This window comes from Xyrauchen texanus, chromosome 25 (genome assembly GCF_025860055.1).
Source record: "Xyrauchen texanus isolate HMW12.3.18 chromosome 25, RBS_HiC_50CHRs, whole genome shotgun sequence".
In the NCBI taxonomy this organism is placed as follows: domain Eukaryota; kingdom Metazoa; phylum Chordata; class Actinopteri; order Cypriniformes; family Catostomidae; genus Xyrauchen; species Xyrauchen texanus.
In genome coordinates, this window is record NC_068300.1 from 15,704,043 (window position 1) to 15,729,462 (window position 25,420).

At 38.7% G+C, this 25,420-nt stretch overlaps 3 protein-coding genes across 5 annotated transcripts in view; 1 reads left to right on the forward strand and 2 right to left on the reverse strand.

The window, feature by feature from the left end:
* The window catches only part of asxl1 (ASXL transcriptional regulator 1), a 39,853-nt gene extending 35,895 nt beyond the window's left edge, over nucleotides 1-3,958 (reverse strand). For both annotated transcript variants that reach the window (XM_052091005.1, XM_052091004.1), the window contains exon 1: nucleotides 3,414-3,958. In XM_052091005.1, coding sequence (XP_051946965.1) covers nucleotides 3,414-3,470 — 57 coding nt within the window. In that variant the 5' untranslated portion in view covers nucleotides 3,471-3,958. The remainder of the gene's footprint in view (nucleotides 1-3,413) is intronic.
* A 243-nt stretch (nucleotides 3,959-4,201) lies between these two features.
* thap3 (THAP domain containing, apoptosis associated protein 3) lies at nucleotides 4,202-6,201 on the forward strand. The gene is made up of 4 exons (XM_052091008.1): nucleotides 4,202-4,643; nucleotides 4,738-4,933; nucleotides 5,611-5,787; nucleotides 5,872-6,201. Exons 1-4 carry the CDS (start codon nucleotides 4,570-4,572, stop codon nucleotides 6,130-6,132), a joined length of 708 nt encoding a protein of 235 aa, XP_051946968.1. The 5' UTR covers nucleotides 4,202-4,569; the 3' UTR covers nucleotides 6,133-6,201.
* A 163-nt stretch (nucleotides 6,202-6,364) lies between these two features.
* LOC127618516 (dnaJ homolog subfamily C member 11) lies at nucleotides 6,365-18,190 on the reverse strand. Of its 2 annotated transcripts, XM_052091007.1 has the most exons (17): nucleotides 18,066-18,190; nucleotides 17,173-17,302; nucleotides 16,868-16,941; nucleotides 16,595-16,696; nucleotides 16,381-16,512; nucleotides 13,295-13,417; nucleotides 13,127-13,200; nucleotides 12,753-12,942; nucleotides 12,573-12,658; nucleotides 9,338-9,454; nucleotides 9,092-9,247; nucleotides 8,796-8,865; nucleotides 8,518-8,575; nucleotides 8,264-8,406; nucleotides 7,876-8,005; nucleotides 7,629-7,694; nucleotides 6,365-7,348 (listed from the first exon to the last, which is right to left on the reverse strand). In XM_052091007.1, the coding sequence occupies exons 1-16, from the start codon at nucleotides 18,135-18,137 to the stop codon at nucleotides 7,669-7,671; spliced, it is 1,683 nt and encodes a 560-aa protein (XP_051946967.1). In that variant the 5' UTR covers nucleotides 18,138-18,190; the 3' UTR covers nucleotides 6,365-7,348; nucleotides 7,629-7,668. The 2 variants fall into 2 exon arrangements, with proteins under 2 accessions (XP_051946967.1, XP_051946966.1); XM_052091006.1 differs by having other exon boundaries at nucleotides 6,365-7,694.
* Between the last annotated feature and the right edge of the window lie 7,230 nt (nucleotides 18,191-25,420).

Sequence of the window (25,420 nt, forward strand, 5' to 3'; positions counted from 1 at the left end):
ATTATTCAGAGTACTCGAGTAGACAAAATGACCAACAATACCCATCGCTAATAGGTAATAATGTGCATGCGTGTTCAAGGTGATTGATTGCAATGTCTCTATCTAAAAGGTGAACAGCTCTACTACCTGTAATGCAGGGCTTCCTTTCTACATACGTTAAAAGTTTGGCATTCCAATTTCTCACTCATTTTTAATTGAAGTGACCAGTCTCTGCTAAATAGTCTTCTCCAAATGACTTAGCCTAGTGCACATGTGCGTACGAGTATTTCCCCCCGGGGCTTGTCGGAGGAAAGATGCATCATGAGTGTCAGCTGTTCTCATTGTCGGTGTTTAGTTTCAGATTTCGTCAGGGATCCGCATCAAATGAACGAAAAAAGTTTCATCTCTCCAACAACGTCTGTTTCTTCCTTTGTTATTATCTATTGCATGACACAGGCCCTATACAAATTCTCGGTAACAGCTGTGATTTTTCATAATTCCCTATGCTGACGTAGTTCTGTTTGGGCGGAGTACAGCATGTGGCTTGAACAGCCAGATGCATTTAAACTTGACCCGAGTTTTGCCTTAAATGAGCCTCTGGAGGTGTTTTGAGTGATCAGATTTATATCAATCTCAAATCAGTCATGAAGGGCATTTACACCTGGTCTTTTCATTATCGGATAGCTATCAGATCAGTAAAAATGGATGAAGTGACCAAGTGTAAATACCCCCTTACTGATTCCCCAAGCTGTCTTTCACAAAACCCTATTTGTTTCAAAGTCATTAAATAACGCCAAAACGCCCTTTGAAGCTCTTTATTCACTCACACAACTGAACTACCTAAAAGACTTGATCTTCCATTAATTAATGGTGCCGTTGAACAATTGTCACCATTTCCCTGAGGGTAACATGCACCAGCAACCCTAAAACTAAAAAGACATGGCGTTGCACCTAGTAAACTCCTACATTCAATGCACTTCCAAAAATGCTAATTTTGCTGATAATTTACTCACCCTCAGGCCATCCAAGATGTATATGACCTTCTTTCTTCATCAGAACAAGATTACAGATTTTTAGGAAAGTATCCCATGTTTTTAGCTTCATCCAGTGCAAGTGAATAGACAAAACATTTTGACATCCAAAAAGCATAACTCCAGCTGGTCAAGTAATGTCTTTTGAAGTGAATCGATACGTTTGTGTAAAAAAACTAATTGCTAATTAAAACGTTATTAACTTTATATATAAAAAATACAATAAATTAATTGCTTCCTGTAAACACTCAATGCCTCACATCACTGTCGTGTTACGTCATCACGTTGCCGCATTCACACGAGAATTCATAAGTGCCACTCCATTTACCGCAGAGGAATGTACTTCACGCGAGTGTTAGGTCATTTCGAACAGCTAAAGAGAGCTTGCGGAAGTGGCAATTTAAAGTAACAAACATTTTAATTAGCTAATTGTTTTTCACACAAACATATAGATTAACTTCAGAAGACATTACTTAATTGACTGGAGTTGTGTGGATTACTTTGATGCTGCCTAAATATGCCTTTTGGACCATCAAATATTTTAATCAATTCACTTGCATTGGATGAAGCTAAAAAACCTGGGATACTTTCCTAAAAATCTTAAATCCTATTCTGATGAAGAAAGAAGATCATATACATCTTGGATGGCCTGAGGGTGAGAATTCTTTTTTTTTTTTTGGTAAACCATTCCTCCATGAAAATCTATTTGGGTGCAAGTGTGCTATGCACTTGCCCCGCATCTCCCTGAGAGCCTGTCCCGTTAGCATTGGAGAGGAACTGGTAGCGGACTACATGCCCATACCTGCTTCACAAATCTCAATCACTCTATGTGATGCCTGCAAAAAAAAAATGCATAACCTGAAATTTGGTTGGTTGGTATGATTTCGGTTGGGGACATTAACTGTCTATAAAGTATTTAGATGATAGGGATTACATTTCGAAGCAGGCATATTATATCAGATATGACATTACTGTGACTTGGCATCTAACCTGTTCATATAAAATACAGGTTTTAAACCGTGACATATATGCACACACTACAGACTTGTATGATACGAGTGGTGATTGTCTAGCACAAATGATCACCATCCAAATCGGCAACCAGGATTCAAGATATACTTTCCACAGAGTGCATGGTCTGTGGCTGCAGTTGACTTTTTTTTCCTAATCTTGAACTTGTCATGTGCAAAATTGCAGCAATGGTCTTTGTGTCAATCAAAATAAAAAGAAACTTGTCAAAACCACCTAGGAGATAAAACAAAGACATGGAAGCAATGACTAGAAGAACCCAAAAGAACCAAAAACCCAGACAAAGGCTTCATTAATTCAACTGCATCTGCGACACTTGTTTCTGACACAAGGCCCGATTCGGTGTCACATAATCTATAGGCCTAGTTCTGTTTCTACTAAATATCTACTGTAACGATATTATTAGATAAGCACAAACACGTCAAACTAGTGAAGCAGAACATGTGTAAATTGATCTAGTTGAAATGTCAGTATTGGCTGTAAGATCTTTTGTGTGCAAAACAGTGAAATATTTTCCATGGGGTGCAATGTAATAACTGAATCATGACGATGCAGATCAAATGGGACAAACATCTTTCCAGCAGTTTTAACCGCAGGGTGTAAAGTAAGATTGGATGTTTTGCACCAATATGGCCTGAAGATGATATATACACACATACATACCACCCCTGTGAAGAATAAAGGGGAAACCCAAAGCAGCTGCACTGTTCTTTTGTCTTCACATATTGCATGGATCGTTTTGCAATTGTCCGTATGTTTTATACCGATATTAAGCATGAAATGCCCATTCACCCTATTAAAATTGTATCTAGTATCGAAGGCTTGTTACAATGGATCACGAACTGTATGAAAATACCCGGCCTACCATTCTAACAGCTATTGCCTAAAACAACAACAAGAGACACAACCGCGCATTTCAGACTAACTGGGACACACCTTTATTGAAACGGTGCTTTCGTGAATTACAGATATAATGCTTTTGTCAAATATTTTTTTAGCATTACCCTCAGCTAGCTAGAAGAAGCCCTGCAAACAAAGGGTCAAACAGGCAATGCTGCTAATAACGCTAGGCTACCAGCAATAATAGCTCTATCACTCAATAATAACATCCGCTGGAAATGTAATTCTTATGGTGTCTAGAGAGGAGGAATTTCACTTGGCACCGCGGATTAAAATCCATATCTACGCAAAGGCAAAAGTGGGGAAATGAAACGCATCTAACGCTCCCTCTGCTACACAATCATCAGCCGCGGGCGGCGGCGCGTGAGTCCAACCCGAAAAGAGCACGAGCCCAGCTCGAGAGAGCTTTGTTCGTGACACCCGTAAACCACAACAAACCCCACGCAATTTAGTTAAAAATTATTAACACATTACCATGCGAGCTGCCTCTGCCCACGTGCGCTCCTTCTTTCTCTTCTGTTTGTCCTTCATTTCCTCAGTGTTGTCTCGCGGGTGCGGATTCTCTGCAGCAGCCTCAGCTCGATTCGGCGGATATGAAACGTGTGCGTGATTTACGGCAAAAGCCCGCTAGCGTGCTAGGCTAGCTGAAATACCAAAAGGTCTCAGATTCCTTTTCTCTCCTCAACTAGGAAAATATAATTGCGTATTCACTCCGTATATTCTAGCGCGCTATGTCAAGTAAAGCGATCGGTTGTTGCAGCAGCGGCGTTGTGCACACAGACCAGGTAGGTTATTTGTAACGTCTTGCTGGTTAAATAGTGGTAAACACAGACATGGGACAGAACAGGCGAGCCCCAGCAGCCACTACTAACGCCTTTGGCATACTGCAGGAAATCCTCACTTTGGAATGCAAGACGAGAAGAACACAACAACGAGGTCAAAGGTCAAACACACTGCAGGAATGCAACACAAAAACAATTCTCCCCATCCCCCTCTTTGCGCGCTCGCTCGCTCCTACAGCCACGGCTCAACTGACTTTCTGACGGTCTTTGAGGACACGCCCATTGTTATGTGCGTAGAGATATGTAAATTGCACACAAAAAAACAAAACCGTCTAGAATTATTTTTTTTGTGCTCTGTAAAGTTTCTCCTGATGTTTATTGCATTCTAAAAACTACTACTCACAAACTTAACATTTAAATAGCGTAATTTAAAGAAATGGAAACGGGACAGTATCACACTGTGTCGCCATCAATTCAATATTCCCGAATGAAAAGGAGATTTATCAGTGCCGTATATTTTCTGACGTTTAATTTAAAACCACAGAAAACTTAAGTTTATGGAATTTTATAACATGTACCTTCAAATAAAACCAGATGACTTTTATTTTGAAAGGCACAGATTGGTACCTGACCGGAAAACAAACCCGAAATACAAATATTTTATTTAACATGATTGCTCTTATGGGAAAGGAAAAGGTTACTTTGGTAGCTATTGGTTATTTGTTGGTTTGAAACTTAATAGACTATTAAGTAAGAAATTATACAGTAAAGACCTTGTTCATGTTATTATTTGAATCATTTTGAGACACTGCGGGGCTGGATTATCGCCATCTTTGTTCGGGGCAAAGATGCCGAAAAGTTGTTCTGCATTTCATTGCACCAGTAGGTACAATAACAAAAATCCAGACATCACGTTCCACAGGTAGGTAGAGATGTTCAATTCACTGTCATTATGATGTAATGACTTTATATCACAGTTATACAATTAATCGAAACATTTTCTTTATCCCTGTTAGGTTTCCTTTCAGTAAACCATCAATTCTGAAACAATGGTTAGATAACATTGGACGTGACGACTTTCAGCCGAGGAAGCACATGGTCATCTGTTCACTACATTTCACTCAAGATTGTTTCAGTGGTTTGGGTAACCGCAAAAATCTGCTCTGGAACGCTGTGCCAACCCTCTTTACAATCCCACCTCAGGATGCAAAGGTACTTAAAAGGGATAGGTCCCCCCAAAAATTCTCTCATCATTTACTCACCCTCATGCCACCCCACATGTGTATGACTTTCTTTTTGTCTGCAGAACACATGATTTTAGAAAAATATTTCAGCTCTGTGGCTCCATACAATGCAAGTGAAAGGTGACTAGACCTATCAAGCACCAAGTCACATAAATGCAGCATAAAAGTAATCCATTTGACTCCTGTGGTTAAATCCATGTCTTCTGAACTGATGCAATCACTTTGGGTGAGAAACAGATAAATATGCAAGTCTCTTTATACTGTAAATCTCATCTTTCACATACAGAAAGTGGAGATTTATAGTAAGCAAGGACTTAAATATGGATCTGTTTCTCACTCAAAGTGATTGCATCAGTTCAGAAGACATGGATTTAACCACTGGAGTCAAATGGATTACTTCAATGCTGCATTCATGTAATTTTTTGAGCTTGAAAGTTCTGGTCACATTTCACTTGCATTGTATGCACCTACAGAGCTGAAATAGTTTTGTTTGTTTGCTTCAGCTTACACCACTGGGATGGCAAGAAAGTGAGTAAATGATGAGAGAATTTTAAGTTTTGGGTGAACTATCCCATTAAGGTAGAGTAAAACAATGATTTATCAGTGCCTTTCATCAGTTACTCATTGTAGTTTCTGTGCCATCAGCAAAAGAATTCTAGGAAGAAGCAGAAAATAACTTTTAAATCTGCTGCTGATAAATGGGATGAAATTGCACCTGCAAGGAATGTTCCTGAGACTGAGGATGCTCAAAGTGAGATGCATAAAGCGCATGTCCAGCCACTGTCTCACAGTATTGAAGGGGTTAATTGTGAAACAACAAAGGTGAAGTTTCGTCTTTGTTTGACGTTCATTATGTTATAAAATAGATGTTAAAATAAAATTCTTGATGCGTTTTAATCTCCCTAGGATTTGGCAATCGCAGACCACACATATACCCTTTTGGATGAACGCACAACCAAAGCCCGTCTGTTTGATGTTTTAGATATCAGCAGATGGCTACAGAAAAGGTTACAGTCCAAATGCAAAGTAATAAAAAGAATGAAGCTCAAACTGCAAGCTACACAAAGAGAGCTTCTGATTTTGCGCCATCAGCGTGGATGTAGCCATACACATCGCCATAGACTCTCACATCTGCAAATACAGAGAGGCAGTAATGCCAAGACCTAGTTAAGTAGTAATAAAGACATTTAGTTGCACAAACATTTCAGCTTTTGATCCTGAAAAACATATCACTGTTCAACAAAAACATTTCCTGAATAGGGTAGTTGCTGTGCATGAGGACTTGTGTGCAACATTTTCTGTCCAAAAAGCTATTTTTAGTAGACTATAATTATACATTTAAATATATAATTATGCTATTTTCTAAATAAAATCTATGTAACTGCAATGTACACCATTGAAACACATTTTCATTGTACCTTGAGGTTTTATTTTAAAATGACAGTCTATACTTGCTGCAAGTGGTAGGCCATTAGTCAAATTATAACAACAATCACCTTTCAACAATACCATTACTCCAACTAACAATTATAGATTGCCCTTTTAACATCACCCTGGCAATGGCAAGTGTGCAGGATGGACATATTTCATACAATTTATTGTCACCCAGAAATGAAACTATTCTCTTTAAACAAAGATGCTGTACACACAGACCTTCCAATAAAATATTACTAGTTCAACATTACCGCAATTCATTTTCTTGCATAAAGATCCCAAAATACCAAAAAAGGCAATTTAAATCAACCAAAAGACTATATTGAGGGCACAGATCTTACCTGTATGAAGTATGGCACTAAAATGCAAGTATTCTGGGAGACTGAGCCTATAAGTAAAAAAGAAGGACGTCTCACTATTATCCTTTCATTTACTGCTATTCAAGTTTTTGAACACAAGGTGGGAGACAAGCTCTACATCAGACTTAATACACAGTTTAAATGCTAATCCATTTCCTCAGCCAGTACAAAGACAGTACTATAAAAATGTTTGCATTGGTCTCTTCAAGCCTCATGACACTGCTGGATGATGCAGATTACAATAGGTGGGCCTCCAAATATTAGGCTTAAGTGAATGGGGTGAAATCAAGAGTTAATGTTTATGTGTTAAATCTTTCCAGAAGTGATAAAACACTTTTAGTATTATCATTTATTTGGATGATGGTGTTAAAAAATAAGTCAATGGGCTGACACTGCTGGGGTACACCATTTCCTGTGGGATTCAGTGAGTTGGATCTAGCAGCAATGGTTTCTCTGATGTAAAGAAAGTAAATTAGCACTCTCTGGTGAGTGCTGATTGCAGGCACTGTTGTGGTCTAGAGATTCTCCACTGTGAAGGATGTGCACCCATCTTTGGGGGAGATGCCTTCCCTTTAAAATGTGAATAAGGCCTACAAAAACAGGAATACATCTGTTGTCTTGCTTTTCACATTATAGTTTTGTTTTTAAATCTGGTTTCTCTTTTTTTTCTGAGAAAGATAATATACTTTAATTTGTGAAAATTTAACAAATCAAACTTCCCAATTAAATGTTCTAATATCCAAACATCTATCCTATAGAATAATATTTTAAATGGCACAAAATAATGGATAAAGAAATATATGAAGACTTTGAAGGACACAGATTGTTTCCAGGGCTTTACTCCAGAACATCTGTCTTATTGCTCTGTACCAGTCCAAGCTGTCCCGTTCAGCTCAAGAGATACATGTTCCTAATTGTCATTATCAATCCTGTGGGCTACAAGGAAGAGAGAAAAACAAACAAAAAACATACAATTTTAAATTACCATCAAGAATAACATTGATCTTTACTGTTAGTAAGGAATTACTCATTCGTCATTATGAAGTCAGGATAAAATGCATAAAATCAATGCTGTAAATTATTTTGCAGAATTGTTTCGCTTGGTTTGTATACTCACATTGTTTTGGTAGCCTGAGTGCTTCTGTGTCACCACATAAAACTTGGTGCATCACACCTCTGAACTGATACAGCAACTTCAGGCTCTTTTCCTCACCTACACAAGGGTCGTAGAAGCCTGGTAAACCAGCCTAAGAACATTAATGCAAAAGCATCAAATTAACACCTGCAATAGTGCTTCACATCCACTTGGAAAGTTAAATTTTTTAGGAAGGAAAGATTAGTTGGAGTTGAAAAGCATGTACAAAACACGACAAAAATTTAAACTATAATAAAACTAGAGAAATGGATTTGAGAATTCATTGCCATTTCAATAACTTCCTGCTCCCTTTCCACATTTGTATTTTTGGACCTCAAGCTATTACAAAGCAAGCATAACAGTGCTTTACCTTAGAGGCTTCTGTGAGAATGAGCTTAGAGTCTTTCACCAGGCACTGAAGAGGCACAGTCACATCAATGACCCTTGCCCTTTCGTGCTTACGACTGTTGTCTGTTACAAACTTGCCATACCAGGCGTTGAGGATAATCAAACCTGATATAAAAATAGAATGAGTCACAGATCCTCACCTGGCATTCAATTTCAAAACCACAGTTTGATCACAGCCGATGCTATTGATCATTATTGGGAGTTATGCAGTCTTACCCATTCGGGACTCCTCTGCTTCGATAATTCTTCGAACAGACTCTTGCATCAGCAGAACCTACAGAGGAAAGCGATTTCAAATAAGACTGCTTGTATATGCACACAGAGAAGGCACACATTCATCACACTGACTCAGGGACTGATGTGCAGATAGGATAGCCTGATGCTGACACTGATTGTTTCTCCAAACACAGAACGCCTGCAGTGAAAGTTATGACCACTTTAAATGGCTGTGCATTATGAATTATTTGCAGTGTATTTAGACGTTATGAACTCACAGCTGCCTCTGCCTCTTGCTTCTTCTTGGCAGTGTCTGATGATGAGCTCTCCCGCTGTTTCTCAAGCTCCCTAAATAGAAAAGAAAAAGGTCCACTGTTGATTTAACATTTGCTCTTTTACTTTTAGCTTCACCAGCATTTAAAGGATTTCAGTCTTTTACAATTTTCTAGACTCATGGGGGATAAAGGTTGAAGAAGAATGTTAGGAAGTCAATTGGCCCATAAAAGACGGCAAAATGAAACAGGTGGAGAATGTGACTGCAACTCTGAAGATGTAATCAGCTAAAAAGGCTTACTGTTCCTGCTGAGCACGAACGAAAGGCTTGATAACAAGCTGTTGAAGTGTCAAATAGAACACAAGCGGTCCAACAGTGGCATAAAATACAGCACTGGGTAGAAGCTGATCCGTTAAGAAAATGGGAAAGTAGTATGTTTGGCTAGCTCTGTTCAACCTGAGATAAAAGAGACAAAAACATTGTGATTTCAGAACTTTTCAACATCAAAGATGGGCAATGTCTTTAAAATAACCAAAAGTGCTTTACTTGATCTTGAGGGAGACGCCCTGAGGTACTCCAACGCTGACAGTAGCACCTAGAACACTGTGACGACTGATCTTTGTCTCAGCACCATATTCCACTACTGTACCGAAAAACCCTGACCTGCAACACAGAATAGACATGTTTACCATTGAAACAGACAATTAAAGGGATAGTTCAAACATAAATGAAAATTGTCAGCATTTATTGACCATCATGTTGTTCCAAACCCATAATAGCTTCTTTGTTCTGTGGAACATCAAAAACATGTTAGGCAGAATGTAAGCCTCAGTCACCATTCACTTTCATTGCATCTTTTTTTCCATATAATGAAAGTGAATGATGAAGGCTGTCGACTGAATTACAATTTTTGGGTGAACTATTCCTTTAATGCATCTGAGAGGTTTTTGCATAAGGAGTGCATTTAGCAAAACATTTTGGATTCATTATCATTAATGTGTAGCTACTAGTAAAGGTTTACCGACATGGATTTTTTTAATGGCCAATGCCGATATCCAGAGGGCAGTGTGGCCAATACGCCGATATATTGCTGATAAATCACCCTATTTAATATAATAATAAAATTACATATACATAAATTGTCTAAAAAATTTAATTAAGCATTATATTGACTAAAACTTTCACAAAAACCTTAACTTGTAAAAAAAATATATATATATATATCTTACTTTTTGTTTTATGGTAGGCATCCGTTTCTCCTGGTATCAGTTTCGTCTTCCCATTTAAGTAATTGTTTGCACTTAAAGAAATTGTAATACATTAGGAAGAAGGAAATGACAACTGTGCTCACAGTAGTCCAGCGGCCACGGACAGTATGTGAGTATTAATAATTTAATTTTCTTTTTGAACAAAAAACTCCTTTAACACTAATGCACATACAGTATTTACTTTAAAGTTGCTCTATCGCTCTTGTGCGGATCCATCGAGAGCAGCAATCTACTGACCACATCCAGTTTCCTCAGCCTGGAATTGAATTGCCTGCTTGGAGTGTCATGGACTGACCGTCATGCAACATTTCTGAGTCAGAGGGACACTGCAGTCTATTATAAAACATGCATAAGAGGAATATACCTTATGAGCGCTCCACATGAAAAAACTGATTTGTGCAATTCTCCTGAAGTCTGTGAATTAAACCTGTTTAAATGAGATATCTGTACATTTTTAGACGATATATGATAGTTTTACTGATATTTGCCTTTTTATCATAAGATAAGAGTTTACAGTTATAGGGAAATGTTGAGAGAAGAGAGAGAAGAGGTGGGGATAAACACATAAAAAACTGGGTTATGACCAGCATTATGGTGGGCAAGCAAATTATTTTAATGGGATGGAAGTCGGATAGGTCACCCTCATTTCCAGAGTGGTGTGCTGAGATGGGGAGAGTGGCTGCTTTTGAAGGGATGTCAAGCAGAAGGCTGGGGGATCAGAATTTGTTCGACAGGAAGTGGGGTAATTACTTGGTGTTTTTGGGAGGGACTTGTTAGAGAGATGTTTTGTTTTAATTGTATGATTATTATGTTTGTATCTATTTGTGACCACAGAGGTGTTCGTTGGGGGTTAGGGTAGGTTTTGTGATTGGGCAGGGGTGTTAAATGTTGATTCAGTGTATACATGTTGTGTTTTTGTTTTATTTTGTTATATCAATAAAAATGTTAATTGGAGAGGAGAGACAGTGTGAATTAAATGTGTGAGGTTTGTGAATTAAACCTGTTTAAACAAGACATGTATTTGCAGACATGTATTATAGAAATATTATAGATATTTGTCTTTTTATCATTAAAAAAGACAGTTAACAGTTACAGGGAACTGTTGAGAAGAGAGAGAATGAAACACCCGAGCACTGTCTCTGATATGTAGGACCGTTTAAATAAGACTGTTACACACCTATCTACAGTATTATTGTGGTAACACAATTGCATATAACGAAACAAATTGATTGATCATTTATATGTCTCAGACGTCTCCTTCACGGTGCTGTCGCAGCTTAAGAAACGAATCAGCCAATAATTAAAAAATACTAAATATCAGCTGATTTATTGGCCTCTCCAATTTATCCGTCGACCACAAATAATCAGAAAGTCTTGTGAACATAGCATTTAGAATATCAGTTACAGTTATTACGTTTACATGGACACCAGAAATTGGCATATTACGAGAAAGCAGCGTTCCAGATAACATGCACTGTATAAGTGGCATACTCTACTCTCATATACATGTGGCTCTGTCAGTAAGCAGCTTTCTCCATAGCACCGTATTTTCCCTGCGACGCTTGTGTAAATAACAAACATGGTATCCTAGGAAGACTTCACTATTTTATTCTCCATTGCTCTACTTTATTTCTAGATGTTCCAGAGATGTTGCCGTGTTTGATTCCTTAACTTTCCATCATGACCTGCAACAGAATTGCGCTGCAAAAAACATAAAACTCCGGGATTCCCTCAATGTACCAGCGCATATACGCTAATATGAGGAAACTTAGATATTTTACAGTAGTGTTTATAAAAATGGGTATAGTTATATTCTATAGCTTTTCCCACTGTAGTCCCAGAAATGTTTTGTTGACTTCTTTTTTTTGTTGAAGATCTTGGGCTCTATCCTCTGATGTTTGTTATTCGGTCTGTTCCATGCACACACGCACTCCTCAAAAACCTGTTAGAACACCGCTTATGTGATTACATGGCCACATAAGCAGCATTCAATGGGAGAAACCTAGGTGTTAAACTCCTTAAATTGAGGTGAACCATGGTGCCAATGCTTACTGAACCGCGGGTGATGAACCTTATGGTTAGTTTTTTTACAGAGAGCCGTTATAACCCTAGAGTGTATGAATGGTATAGTTTATAGCAGACATGGGCAACTTATGGCCCGCGGGCCGGATCCAGCCCACCACAATAGTTTAATCTGGGCCATGGCTCGTTTATCCTAGAAGCATTTTTTACCATTGGATATTTCAGTTATCTTGCATTGGGACAAGCATTTAACATGCTCAGGTTTGCCAGATAAGAGATGCAAGCCCTCCAATTAAAGATTTATACTTGCGCAAACTGGAAATATTCCACCTAATTTTATACTTATTTTGTAAAATGTGGCAACCATGCATGGGAGTGCACTATTTGTAGCTCTCACTTTCCCCTTTGAACAAACAAAAGTGCATGTAAAAAACATGGTCAGTGAAAAAGCAAAACACAGGGAGACAACGGCACAATCCACAGATACATACTTGACTGAACCCTTGATCTTGGTCTGATCATCATCCTGGAACTTGTACTGATAGCTCATCATGATGAATGTATGTGGAATTCCCAACTGTTGTGATAAAATAGAAATGAGTAATAGGAACAATTGTTGGTTAAAACAATTTGGCCAAGCATGAGGAGCAGAAAGGTGTATAACAACTGACCTGCGCAGCAAAGGTGAAATGACTGCTTTTGGTATCCCTGACAATGCTGGTGTTCATGGACGACTGGGTTCCCCAGCGCCACTGTAAATAACCCATAGTGTTTTTGTTGAGTTGCCGTGCAAGTATGGTAGTGAGACCTGGCCGCATACCGCGAGATGAAAACTGCATGCCACAATGAGCTGTTGCAAAGCTGAAAAATGCAACCAAACTCAATAGCCATCTTTTGTTTAAGACATATGTCCACAAATATCCACCAATGAATTACAAAAATCAGTGTGCATTAATTAAAAAAAAAAAACAATAATTGCAAAGATAAAGGATATCTAAAGTTAACATGAGCTGAATTATATAAACACTATTAATGCTGGCCTCACCAATGGGAAGTCAAATTACGGAAAATCTTTAACCCAAACAGAGGGCCATGTGTGTCTCCTGCCCCCAACTCAACCTGTAACATATATGAATCAAATCTGGCTACATGCTCAGCAATCTTATTTAAATACAGTTAATTTGTCTGAAAAGCATTAACTTAAAGCTTTTACCTCTCCCCAGCCCTTAGCTGAGGTGACTCGACGCAGGGCCAAGTTTATGTTTCCTCCTCCGTTGCCATTGTGCGTGGATAGGGAGCCGGAGAGAATGGCTGTGTCTGAGGTGGTCAGAGGGGCCTATGAGAGCATGAATAATGGAAAGACAAAAAGCTTTCATCATTTGAGAGTTATAGTTAACATCTCAGTTGCATCAGGGTAGTACACAAGTACTTGTTTATATGAGAAACATATTTACATAAAATACTCTCAGAAAATGGGTCAACTAGTGATAGACCATCTATTGGCAATTGTTTTTGGCTAGTCATCAGCACCTGCCAATAATCGTGCCTGCTTAGCCTGATCAGCTCCCCAGAGTTGGCAACACAATCTACTGACAGCATTGACTACACTTACATGGACACCAGAAAGTGGCTTATTGCGAGAAAACTGCTTATTGCGAGAGTGCGTCATTCCCGTTTACATGCACTGTATAAGCGGAGTGCTCTTTACTCCCATAAACACGTGGCTCGGTCAATAAGCAGCTTTCTCTGCAGCAACATAATTTCCCTACAATGCTTGTGTAAAAAACAAACATGGCATCCGAGGAAGACTTTGCTTCAATTTATTTCCAGATATTTCATTGTTGTTGTTGTGTTTGTGTTCCTTAACTTTCCATCATGATTTGCAGCAGAATTGCGCTGCAATAGTGTGGTTTTCCTCTTACAAAGATTCCCCCAATGTATGAGCACTTTGTGTGGGACCTCAAAGTGTGGGACCATCAGTATTTTACATTGTTGCGTATTAGGGGTGTAATGGTTCAAATTTCTCACGGTTCGGTTTGTATCAAGGTTTTAGGGTCACAGTTTCAGTACGGTTTGGTATTTGCTTTTTCAGAAAGAAAAAAAACATATGTAATATATATATATATATATATATATATATATATATATATATATATATATATATACACTCACCTAAAGGATTATTAGGAACACCATACTAATACTGTGTTTGACACCCTTTTGCCTTCAGAACTGCCTTAATTCTCACGTGGCATTGATTCAACAAGGTGCTGAAAGCATTCTTTAGAAATGTTGGCCCATATTGATAGGATAGCATCTTGCAGTTGATGGAGATTTGTGGGATGCACATCCAGGGCACGAAGCTCCCGTTCCACCACATCCCAAAGATGCTCTATTGGGTTGAGATCTGGTGACTTCCGATTTATTGCAATTTAGTTTAAGGAAGTTGGCGTTCATCCAGGATTTTATTGCAGAGAGGCAGGTTGTGATGGTTAATACTGTGGCAGGAGTGATGGATCTGGTGCTAAGGTATAGTTGTGTGTCGTCTGCGTAACTATGGAATTTTAATCCATGCTTATGAATGATAAGTCCAAGGGGAAGCATGTACAGGATAAACAGAAGGGGACCTAGCACCGAGCCTTGAGGGACTCCGTGATTGACAGGTATGGTGTGAGACGTACAGTTGTTGATGGATATGAATTGAGATCTGTTGGTAAGGTAGGAGGTGAACCAGGAGAGAGCTAAGCCAGAGATGCCAAGATATTGTAGGCGTTGTAAAAGGATGGAGTGGTCAATGGTGTCGAGGCGGCAGAGAGGTCAAGTAGGAGGAGGATGGAGAGGGAACCAGAGTCAGAGGCTGAGCAGGAGGTCATTTGTTACTTTGAGTAGTGTAGTTTCTGTAGAGTGATGAGTACGGAATCCAGACTGAAAGGTTTCAGTAGAGCTGATTTGATAGGAGGTGGTGTTTTAGTTGAGAGGCGACCGAGCGTTCCAGGATTTTAGACAGGAAAGGTAGGTTAGAGATGGGGCGGAAGTTGTTGGGGTTGTCAGGATCCAGGCCAGGTTTTTTAAGTATTGGTGTGATGGCTGCAACTTTGAAGGAAGAAGGAACTGTTCCAGAGGTGAGAGAGGAGTTGATGATAGCCATGATGAGTGGGCTGAGGCAGGGGAGGCAGTGCTTGACCAGTGCAGATGGAATGGGGTCCAGTGGGCAGGTTGTGAGGTGGATTTTGTTGAAGTGGTTAGTGAGATCAGTTTCTGTAATGACTGATAGGGAGGGGAGAATGATGTGAAATGGAATGGATGAGTCAAATTGAGGGTCTGTGCTGGGTGAAATGTTCACAGAGAGTTCTTGGTGAATGCTATCAATTTTGTATTTAAAGAAGTCGATGACATTATTGCATTTGTCCATGGTGAATAAGTGAGTGATGTTGTCAATGGGTTTGAGTAATTTATTAACAGTGGCAAACAGAGTCCGAGGGTTGGAGGATCCAGATTGAATGATCTCAGAGTAAAATGCTGTGCGGGCTGATGTGAGCGCTGATCTATAATGATGGCTGTGATCCTTGTAGGCTTGTAGGTGTACAGTGAGTCCAGTTTTCTTATGTAGGCATTCCAGTTGTCTGCATTCTTAAATTTTTAATGCAAGATAGAAAATGATCTACCTTTTTTGAGCAAAACAATACTTAAGGCAATTGCAGGAGTCACATATACACTTCATAAAATTTAGTACACACATATTTCTGGGCTTAAAGATACAATAACCAAATCAATGCGGAACACTGCATCACAAAAAGAATACAATGTGGCCCCCTATGTTCTGCTTAAAGCCTGATGTGGTCCCTGTATCAAAATAATTGAAATGTTGAATTGTTTCTGCAGTGTTGACTTGTTGTTGGGCTCCATCCTATGACGTTTGTTATTGGGTCTGTTCACACACATGTACCCTCTAAGAACTCCGCTTATGCGTTTACATGACCACATTAGCCATGTTCTCCAGGAGAAACCTGGGTGCGTTAAACGGTTTTCTCTTAATCCCTTAAACGGCATAAGTAAATAGTTTCAGAACGCTGCTTTCTGCAAAACGCCTGGAATAGACTTTTTCCTCAAGTGGTCAGTGCCAATTAAAAATGCAAATTTTCTCTCTCTCTCTCTTTTTTTTTTTTAAAGTGAATTTTCTCTCTCTAGATATCAGTATACCAGAGAAAACCTGTATCAGTCGAACAGTAATCACAATTTAATGAGCGATTACTTATCTATAAAAGGCACACATTGAAATAAAAAGTGCTAGGAGTATACCTCTATGGATTGGGATATGTGCATCCTGTTGATCTCAATGTGTGGTAGGCCGCTACGACCAGATACCTCTTCGTAATCCTCCTCATAGCGATCAAAGAGGTCAGTTGCATCAACACCCACACTTATAGTCCCCTGACGGAGAAAGTGAACAGAGGTTGGTGAGACATAAGCTTTATAATGACTGAGGCTGAGGCTTGAAGGCATAAAGTCAAACCTTAGGGTTGGTCCTTTGCTGTAGTCTTCTCTCCTCTCTCTCCCTTTGAAGTCGCTCATACTCTTCACGGATCTCCACTGGTGTTCTTCTCCTCTCCACAATCTAGAAATAATTTTATTGTGTAGTGAGCACAAAAAGATGAATACCTTAAAAAAATTATAACAATAACAAATTCCCATTGGGAAAGATTATCTATGATTTTGCTTGAAATGTTGCTTGTAGTTTGGTATCTAATCCTAAAGCATTTATTACTACTCTGAATCTTCAACTTACCTCCCATCCTTCAACCTCAAGCCCTCTCTTCCCATATATGTCATATATAGCTCTAGATTGTGGGTCGCTTAACACTGTACAAGAAAAAAATTTAATAAATCACATTTCACAATCAAACATTCATGAGGTGAGAATGAAACACTTATGCTTCAAAAAGAAAACAAAAAGCTATTCTGTTAAGACACTACAAAATGCTGCCTTGCTATTAAAACAGTGGTATAATAACAAATAATTCCACAAGGCTTTCCTTTGTTTGTCAGAGGCTTTAAAAGGCTGAGTGTGCAAAAAAAAAAAAAACGTTGTACCTTCATATGCTTGGTGCACCAAGTTAAAAAGCTGCTCTGCCTGCTTCTTAAGCTCTGGATCTCTGTGCTTGTCTGGGTGGTACAGCATGCAAAGACGGCGATAAGACGCCTTGAGCTCTTCCTGTGTGGCCTGGATATACAGTTAAAAAAAGAGGATCATTCATCATAAAGCACAAGCTGCTCTTTTTAAGGACATAAAGAGGTGAGGACTGGAAGAATGAAGTCGAGGGCACTTATCATGAGAACATACTTTGTTACCAGAAGTTAAATTAAGTTGACAAATTAATATCCTTATCTTTAAGCCTCACAGTTTTGGCAGATTACAGCAACAAAACAGGTCCTGTACACTTATGTGAGCACACATTATTATTATCTTAGCTGGCGAATCTTTCCAAGATAGGATTTCAATTCACAGGAAGCATCCATATAAATCATGCCCTACACCAAATGATGAATGCGGATGCTTTTCCCCTTTTAAAACTTCTTAGTAAAGTTCTCTTGTTTTAAGTCAACCTTTCAAGAGCAATTTCACTTTAAGAGGGAGACAGGGGTGAAGTTATAAAATCATATAATATATATATATATATATATATATATATATATATATATATATATATATATATATTAATGGTATACTCAGTGCTTCTCGCTCATATTCAAAGAGAAGATAGAACATTCTCATTTGATATTCATCAGAACTATTAGTAAACATGCAGTCAGATTTTTGCCCGAAAGCTATGATAAGTAAGGGTCATGGTGTACTGGCTGTGCCACAGCTTATCGACATGCTGCTTGCTCCTGAGTTTAAAACAAGATATCTGCAGCGTCTGTTTTCACGATTCGCTTGCTGGACTTTCATTTAAAACTTATCAGTAAATAAGCAGATGCCATACCTCCCTGCGGACGTTTAAGAGAGAATAATAATCATCGTTGTCGATTTCATCTTCTTCCAAGGGCGCCGCCATATTTGCCACTTTTCATCTCCGCCCCAGCGCAAGATCAATCTACGCTGATTTTTGGTGAGTATATTTGCAGCACAACAGACCTTCAGCGCCACCCTCAGGACGGGAGGAAGAGTGACAAAAACATGTCACACACTTTTACTGTTTGCATTTATCTTGAGCGGGTTTTTGTCATCAATTTAAACTTTTTTTTATATATATATTTGATGAATTCCAACTTCAATCCTTTTAAATGTGTACAAAAATTTACAGAAATCCATCTGCGTTGGGACGACATGTATCATTGGCGTTATGCAGCCTTTACGTGCAGTTACAGTTTTTCCTATTTGGAAGTTGCAAATGACTTTGATACTCGAGTGTCCAAGTTGGGAGGAGACGTAAACTTTCAACATGGCGGAAGACAGTACGGTTTCTGTAGTGAATGTTAGGTTTTAGTCATGTTTGTAAATCATGTTTGGTCACCTGGTTGGAGTAAGATTTTGATGGCCAGGGCTGCATTAATGCATAGGGAAAACATTCAAGACCCAGGGCCCACAGTATCTATGCAGCCATGAACATAGTGAACTTATTTTATACTAGTAGGCCAATTCTGTTTAATTTGTAACACCTTGTCCACACTGGACATTAGTGTTGTGCTGTGTTGCGTAAAAAGCAATAGAACCCATTACAACTAGTGCCAACAACACAAATAAACGGTTTAGAACGTTCTTGTCGACAGCTTCAAGTGGTTCTGCCCAGTGCAGACAGGGTGTAAAACTAACCAAGACCAATAATACAAGGCAAATAATAACCTGGATTTTTTGTGCTCACTTACGCCAATTCACAATTTTAAAACACCCATACACTATGGAACAACCAGCATTTTTCCTGGGTCTAAATATTATCTTTGTTGGTGAGGTACACTGTCATCAATAAGCTTAAAGTTGTTTGGATACATGATTGCAATGTATTGCTAATAAATTACATTTAATGTTTACTTCAATATGCTAATGGTAATCAAACTAAACTAACTTAATTTAAATTGCACCTTATTTTTATGGGACTAGTTGTAATATTCTGACCAGGGCCATCCCAAGCAAATGGCGGGGCCCATGGCGAGGTAGTGATTGCCTTACATGTAGCAACCACCTTCCCTTTATAGTGGTCGGCACAGGACCCCCCCTATAAGCTTGGAGCCTGGTGTAACGCACTGGTTGCACAGCCCTAAGGCAGCCCTGATTCTGAACAGGGTTGCACACTGGATGCGTCTGGCTGACGACATTGCTCGTTCTAAAATTTACAAAAAAATGTATTCTATGAATGTACGCACACCGCCACCACCGCTGCTCAAATTTCTGCCATGCCATGGAACTCATCTTGCATGTTTTACATTAAATTCGACCCAAAGAAGATGGGAAAAACCTTGGTAACTTTTGTGTGTACTTTCTGGCAACTGAATCACATCGACATGCCCTGTGTTTGATACCTCCACTGTATCCTTGTCGGCACGGCACTTCTTGTCTGGTTGCAACCACCCATCTATGAGTAGAGCACTATACTAAATGGGACTGTGCTTCAAAGGAAAATGATCATTTACTTCTCAAATATTGTTTATCTTTCATCAGGCTCTTTATAATTTTCAGTAAGCCATCTCTTGAAATATCTGAATGCAAACATGGCCAGTTTGTTAAATATCAGACATCATTACAACAGGAGGACAACTTTAAACTTATACATTCTACATTGTACTTGCCCTTATGAATGTTTAGCATTGATGGCTCCTCATTACTTGGTTATAGGTCAATGTAGCTTTTCTTTCTTAAATATAAACAATACTGTTTTGAGAAAAACAAATAGCCTAAAAACATTTACATAAAATACTATAAAATAATAATATACAAATGAGGTCTAATAGATTTCCCCTTTTCTGTCACTGGGTTACTACAGAATAAACATGATCCATGTTAGTAAGGGTGATGATGTGTATTTAAAATGCCTTGTAATTTATGTTGATGAATGTTAATGTCTCCACTTTACCAGTTTATAATGTTGGGGCTGTCTAGCAATTTGAGAGGTTTGACTTCTTCCACAGCATAAAGTAGCTTAAAGTAGATGATTCTCTGTAGAATTCAAATGGGGTGCATACGTTTTGTGGTCTCCGCAGAGATATCGAGGGAAGGCTTGTTGAGCCGCACAATTGTCGGACTCTTAGAGCTCTGGTTATCCTATCTTTTGAGCATGCTGATGTGTGTTGCAATGGTAAATTTGCTTCGGTGGCCTGAAAATTTAAGTCTAGCACTGATAGAATAATCATACAATCTTGAAAGAGCTTTTTAGGTGTTGGTATTTAGAATAGGTTCTATTATGTAAGAGTTTTGGGGGTTGCCATTATGCTGAAGGATGGAGCATGTTGAGGACAGTCTACCATAATTAAACAATGTATGTTTAATTATGACTCATGCTTTGACCACGGAACTTCCAAAAACTTTTCTAGTTTGCTCTGACATTGTCGGTAGTGACCGCATATGGAGTATGATGCAAGTGCAAGTGTTGGATTTTGCTGCATTAGGTAAGACGGGTGTTTATTATTATGTTGCTACAATGCAAAACTTTAGAATGATTTAAATAATTGTCAATATGAAGTGATGCCTACTGGTATGTGATCAACTGCTACAGCAATAATAAATTATTTTGATGTCTTGTATGATACCCACTTAAGATCTTTGTATGGAATACTAGATGGCAAGAAAGCTTTTTAAAATGTGTGTTTTACTCTCTATGGGATGGAGGGGGACACTCCATTCTTCAGCTTGTTATTTAGCTTTACTTTCCACCTGAGTCTCACTTTCAATTTAAAATGGTGGATGTGTGAATTCATCTGCGTGAATTTATTTCAGTTCAGTTGTACCAACACCAGTGTCACTGACAAATAATGGTCTGGTGCGCTAGCAGCGACTTGGAAATGGCCTCTGTGGCCATGGGCACTGGCAGTGTCTGCAGATTAGGAGACCTTCTCTTTCTCTTCCGGACAGCCGTGAGCACAGCCTTGAGAGGCTCAGAAGGCAGAGTCGTGGGAGGTTTGGTGGAGAGCTCCAGGACCACCAAGGCTGGGGAGAAAGTGGTCTCTGTTGAAGAGAACTCTGAGCCCACTGGAACCAGAGTAGCCCACAAAAAAAAAAAATGATTCTAGGGCATAAGCAGGCATGAAAACTGGCTTGCAACTGGCTTGCAACATGGACCAGGCTTGCAACGCGGGCTCTGGGACAGACGAGGCTTCAGGAACATGGCTGTGGGCTGTGATGGAGAGGGAAGCGGAGGGGCCTTCGAGGAGTAATGGCCCGCCAGCGTTGCTAGCACATTCCCAAAATTAAATGTACCCCATCTCCGGAAGAGCTGTTCTCCTGTGGTAGTCAAGTCCCATACCATAGATGGATTTGGGGTAGGTGTCAGTTATTGTGGTTGTCACAGCGAGTTGATAAAACTTTACTGAATATTTCAGAAAACTCCATCTTGCCTGAACAGATCCATAAACACATCCTCCAGCTCCATGCTCTTGGTAGGTTCTTCTGCTGGGTTCAAATGAGGGTCTAGTCTTCTGTCAGCAATGAACCAGGAGAGAGAGAGAAGTTAGTGAACCTTCAATAATTAAATGAAATGATTATTGCATGTAAAAAAGAATGCCTGTGGCAGAAATATTCATTCACATATCTAAATTTTGTGAGTCCAGTCTTGCTATAGGCTGTGTCCCGTGGCTGCCTCAGAGATCACACTCATGGGGAGGGTGGAGCACAAAGATAAACCGCATTGTTATGGTAATAAAAAGTAATTAATTGCATCTACTACAGTGCAGTCAACCTCTGTCAACTATGTCTGATCTCTTTTTCATAGTCTAATATAGATTGTCTATATTTTTCTATGCATTTGACAGGTTTTGCTGTCGTTACACTCTTTTTTCTTCATCGATAAATAAATCAGTAACTTATTATCTTATTTTAGAGTGAATCCTCTCCTTTACAGTCATTATACAAATTTTACATGGTTCTGTATTTTCAATGGGAGAAAGGCGGCGCTGGAAGCTGAACGGATTGAGGTGGCAGCTCTTGTCAAGCTCATTTAAGAGACATTTGCATCTTACCTTGCATGACCTACGGCACACACTGCGCAAGGTAAAAATATTTTATCTTTTCGCTGCAGCGTGTCATTGACCATTTCACAGAGATAACTTTAATCAGCCGGCATTGAGTTTTATTTATTCAGTTCCTTTAAGCACAGTCTGATCGATCGTTTCCTGTTCCCTATATAGTGAATTATGTGGCAATCACTGTATATAGAAAAGTAAACGAGTAAGCGATTTCACATTTAGGCTGAGATCATTTCATGGTAAAACTATTTTTTAGAGAAGTAACACACTCACGGAGAAATAAAAATTTTTTTTTAGTTAGAATTAATTCTCAGCTCTGTAGCTCCATACAGTGCATGTGAATTGTGACCAGACCTTTCCAGCTCCAAAATCAGATGAATGTTTATTATTATAAATCTCCACGTTCACTTTCACATTCTGAAAGTGAAAGTGGAGATATATGGTAAAAAATATGTGTAATATTGATCTGTTTCTCACCCAAAGAGATTGCATTGCTTCAGAAGACATACAGTATACTAAAGCACTGGAGTCGTATGAATTATGTTTATGCTGCCTTTGTGCTTTTTGGAGCTTAATAGGTCTTATTAGACAGGTCGTCTAATTATGTACGTTCAGCCAAATAATTAGAGTTGAAGTCAGAAGTTTACATACACTTAGGTTGAAGTACAACAAGTATTAACATAACCAGAAAGGCTGCACTGCAAAGAAGAAGACCTTGCTCCAAAACCACCATGAAATAGCCAGACTACAGTTTGCAAGTTCTTATGAGGACAATGATCTTACATTTTGGAGAAATGTCCTCTGGTCTAATGAAACAAAAATGTAAATGTTCGGCCATAATGACCATCGTTATGTTTGGAGGAAAAAGGGTGAGGTTTGCAGGTCAAAGACCACCATCCCAACCGTGAAGCATGGGGGTGACAGCATCATGTTGTGGGGATGCTTTACTGCTGGAGGAACTGGTGCACTTCACAAAATAGATGGCATCATGAGGAAGGTAATTTATGTGGATACACTGGCGTTCAAACATTTGGAATAATGTACAGATCTTGCTCTTATGGAAGAAATTGGTACTTTTAGTCACCAAAGTGGCATTCAACTAATCAGGACATTAATAACTTGAAAAATTACTATTACAATTTGAATTTTGTTTCGGAATTTCTTAAAATACTTCAAAGATTTCTCATCAAAGAATCCTCCATGTGCAGCCATGAGCAGATTCTTGTCATTCTAGCTGTCAGTTTGTGCAGATACTCATTTGACATTCCACCCCACACTTCCTGCAGCACTTGCCATAGATGTGGATGTCTTGTCAAGCACTTCTCATGCACCTTACAGTGCTGATCCCACCAAATCTCAGTGGGGTTAAGATTCTTAACACTCTTTTCCAATTATCTGTTGTCCAATGTCTGTGTTTATTTGCACTCTCTGACCTTTTCTTTTTGTTATTCTGTTTAAAAAGTGTCTTTGTCTTTGCAATTCTTCCATAAGGCCTGTACACCTCAGTCTTCTCTTTACTTTTTACATGAAACTGCTGTTGAGTGGGTAAAATTCAATGAAGCTGTCAGCTGAGGACATGTGAGGCGTCTATTTCTCAAACTAGAGACTCTGATGTACTTATCCTCTTGTGTAGTTGTACATCTGGCCTTCCACATCTCTTTCTGTCCTAGAGCCAGTTGTCCTTTGTCTTTGAAGAATGTAGTATACACATTTGTATAAAATCTTCAGTTTATTGGCATTGTATAGCCTTCGTTCCTTAAAACAATGATTTACTGATGAGTTTCTAGAGAATTTTTGCAATTTTTGACCTAATATTGACCTTAAGACATGCCAGTATATTGCATACTGTAGCAACTCAAAAACAAACACAAAAACAATGTTAAGTTTCATTTAATGAACCAATTAGCTTTCAACTGTTTGATGTCATGGCAAGTGATTTTCTAGCACCAAATTAACAATTTAGCATGACTACTCAAGGATAAGGTGTTGTAGTAATGGCTGCTGGAAATAGGCCCTTTCTAGATTTGATAAAAAATGACTTTTTTCAAATAGTGATGGTGCTGTTTTTTACATCAGTAATGTCCTGACTATACTTTGTGATCAGTTTAATGGTACTTTGGTGAATTAAAGTACCAAATTTCTTTCCAAAACAGCTAAATCTGTACATTATTCCAAACTTTTGGCTGCCACTGTATATTGAAGCAACATCTCAAGATATCAACCAGGAACATAAAGCTTGGTCACAAATGGGTCTTCCAAATGAACAATGATCCCTGGCATACCTACAAAGTTGTGGCATAAGGACAACAAAGTCAAGGTATTGGAGTGGCCATCATAAAGCTCTGACCTCAATCAAATAGAAAATTTGTGGGCAACCACGGAACTGAAAATGCATGTGCGAGCAAGGAGGCCTAAAAACCTGACTCAGTTACACCAGTTATGTCTGGATGAATGGGCTAAAATTCCAGCAATTTATTGTGAGAAGCTTGTAAAAAGGCTACCCAAAATGTTTGACCCAAGTTAAACAATTTAAAGGCAATGCTACCAAAAACTAACAAAGTGTTTATAAACTTCTGACCCACTGGGAATGTGATGACAGAAATAAAAGCTGAAATAAATAATTCTCTCTACTATTATTCTGACATTTCACATTATTAAAATAAAGTAGTGATCCTAACTGACATAAGACAGGGAATGTTTTCTATGATTAAATGTCAGGAATTGTGAAAAATTTAGTTGAAATGTATTTGGCAAAGGTGTATGTAAACTTCTGAATTAAAATGTATTTTTTGAGTGCACCATAAAATATTGCGTTGTATGGAACATCTAAATAAACTGGTTCCATTCATCTCACATTCATTATTATAACTAGTATTCAATTATTTTGGTCAGGTCGAAATAACAACTGTACATTTTCACTTTTTTACAGTGAAGAATCATTGCTGATCTCTCTTGTAATCCTATTTGTGACTTTTGTGTGATCCTTACCCGTGATCCTGGCCAGACTGCATATGTTCAGTTTGAAATTGTGCTACTATAGCCTATAGTTTTAGTCCCTCAGAGAATTAAAGTGCCTCAAAAGTTGTAGTACACCAACATTTTTTAAGAGCTTTATTTTATAACGTGTTATAATACTAAATTAAAATTTTGCAATATATATATATTA

Excerpts from the sequence above, each read along its gene's own strand:
- LOC127618516 (XM_052091007.1), bottom strand. The coding sequence starts at position 18,137 with ATGGCGGCGCCCTTGGAAGAAGATGAAATCGACAACGATGATTATTAT. Across the intron at positions 12,943-13,126 it reads CGTAATTTGACTTCCCATTG|CTTTGCAACAGCTCATTGTG; the intron begins GTGAGGCCAGCA and ends TGCATTTTTCAG. Across the intron at positions 9,248-9,337 it reads GGCGTCTCCCTCAAGATCAA|GTTGAACAGAGCTAGCCAAA; the intron begins GTAAAGCACTTT and ends CTTTTATCTCAG.
- thap3 (XM_052091008.1), top strand. The coding sequence starts at position 4,570 with ATGCCGAAAAGTTGTTCTGCATTTCATTGCACCAGTAGGTACAATAAC. Across the intron at positions 4,934-5,610 it reads TCCCACCTCAGGATGCAAAG|CAAAAGAATTCTAGGAAGAA; the intron begins GTACTTAAAAGG and ends CTGTGCCATCAG. Across the intron at positions 5,788-5,871 it reads TTAATTGTGAAACAACAAAG|GATTTGGCAATCGCAGACCA; the intron begins GTGAAGTTTCGT and ends TAATCTCCCTAG.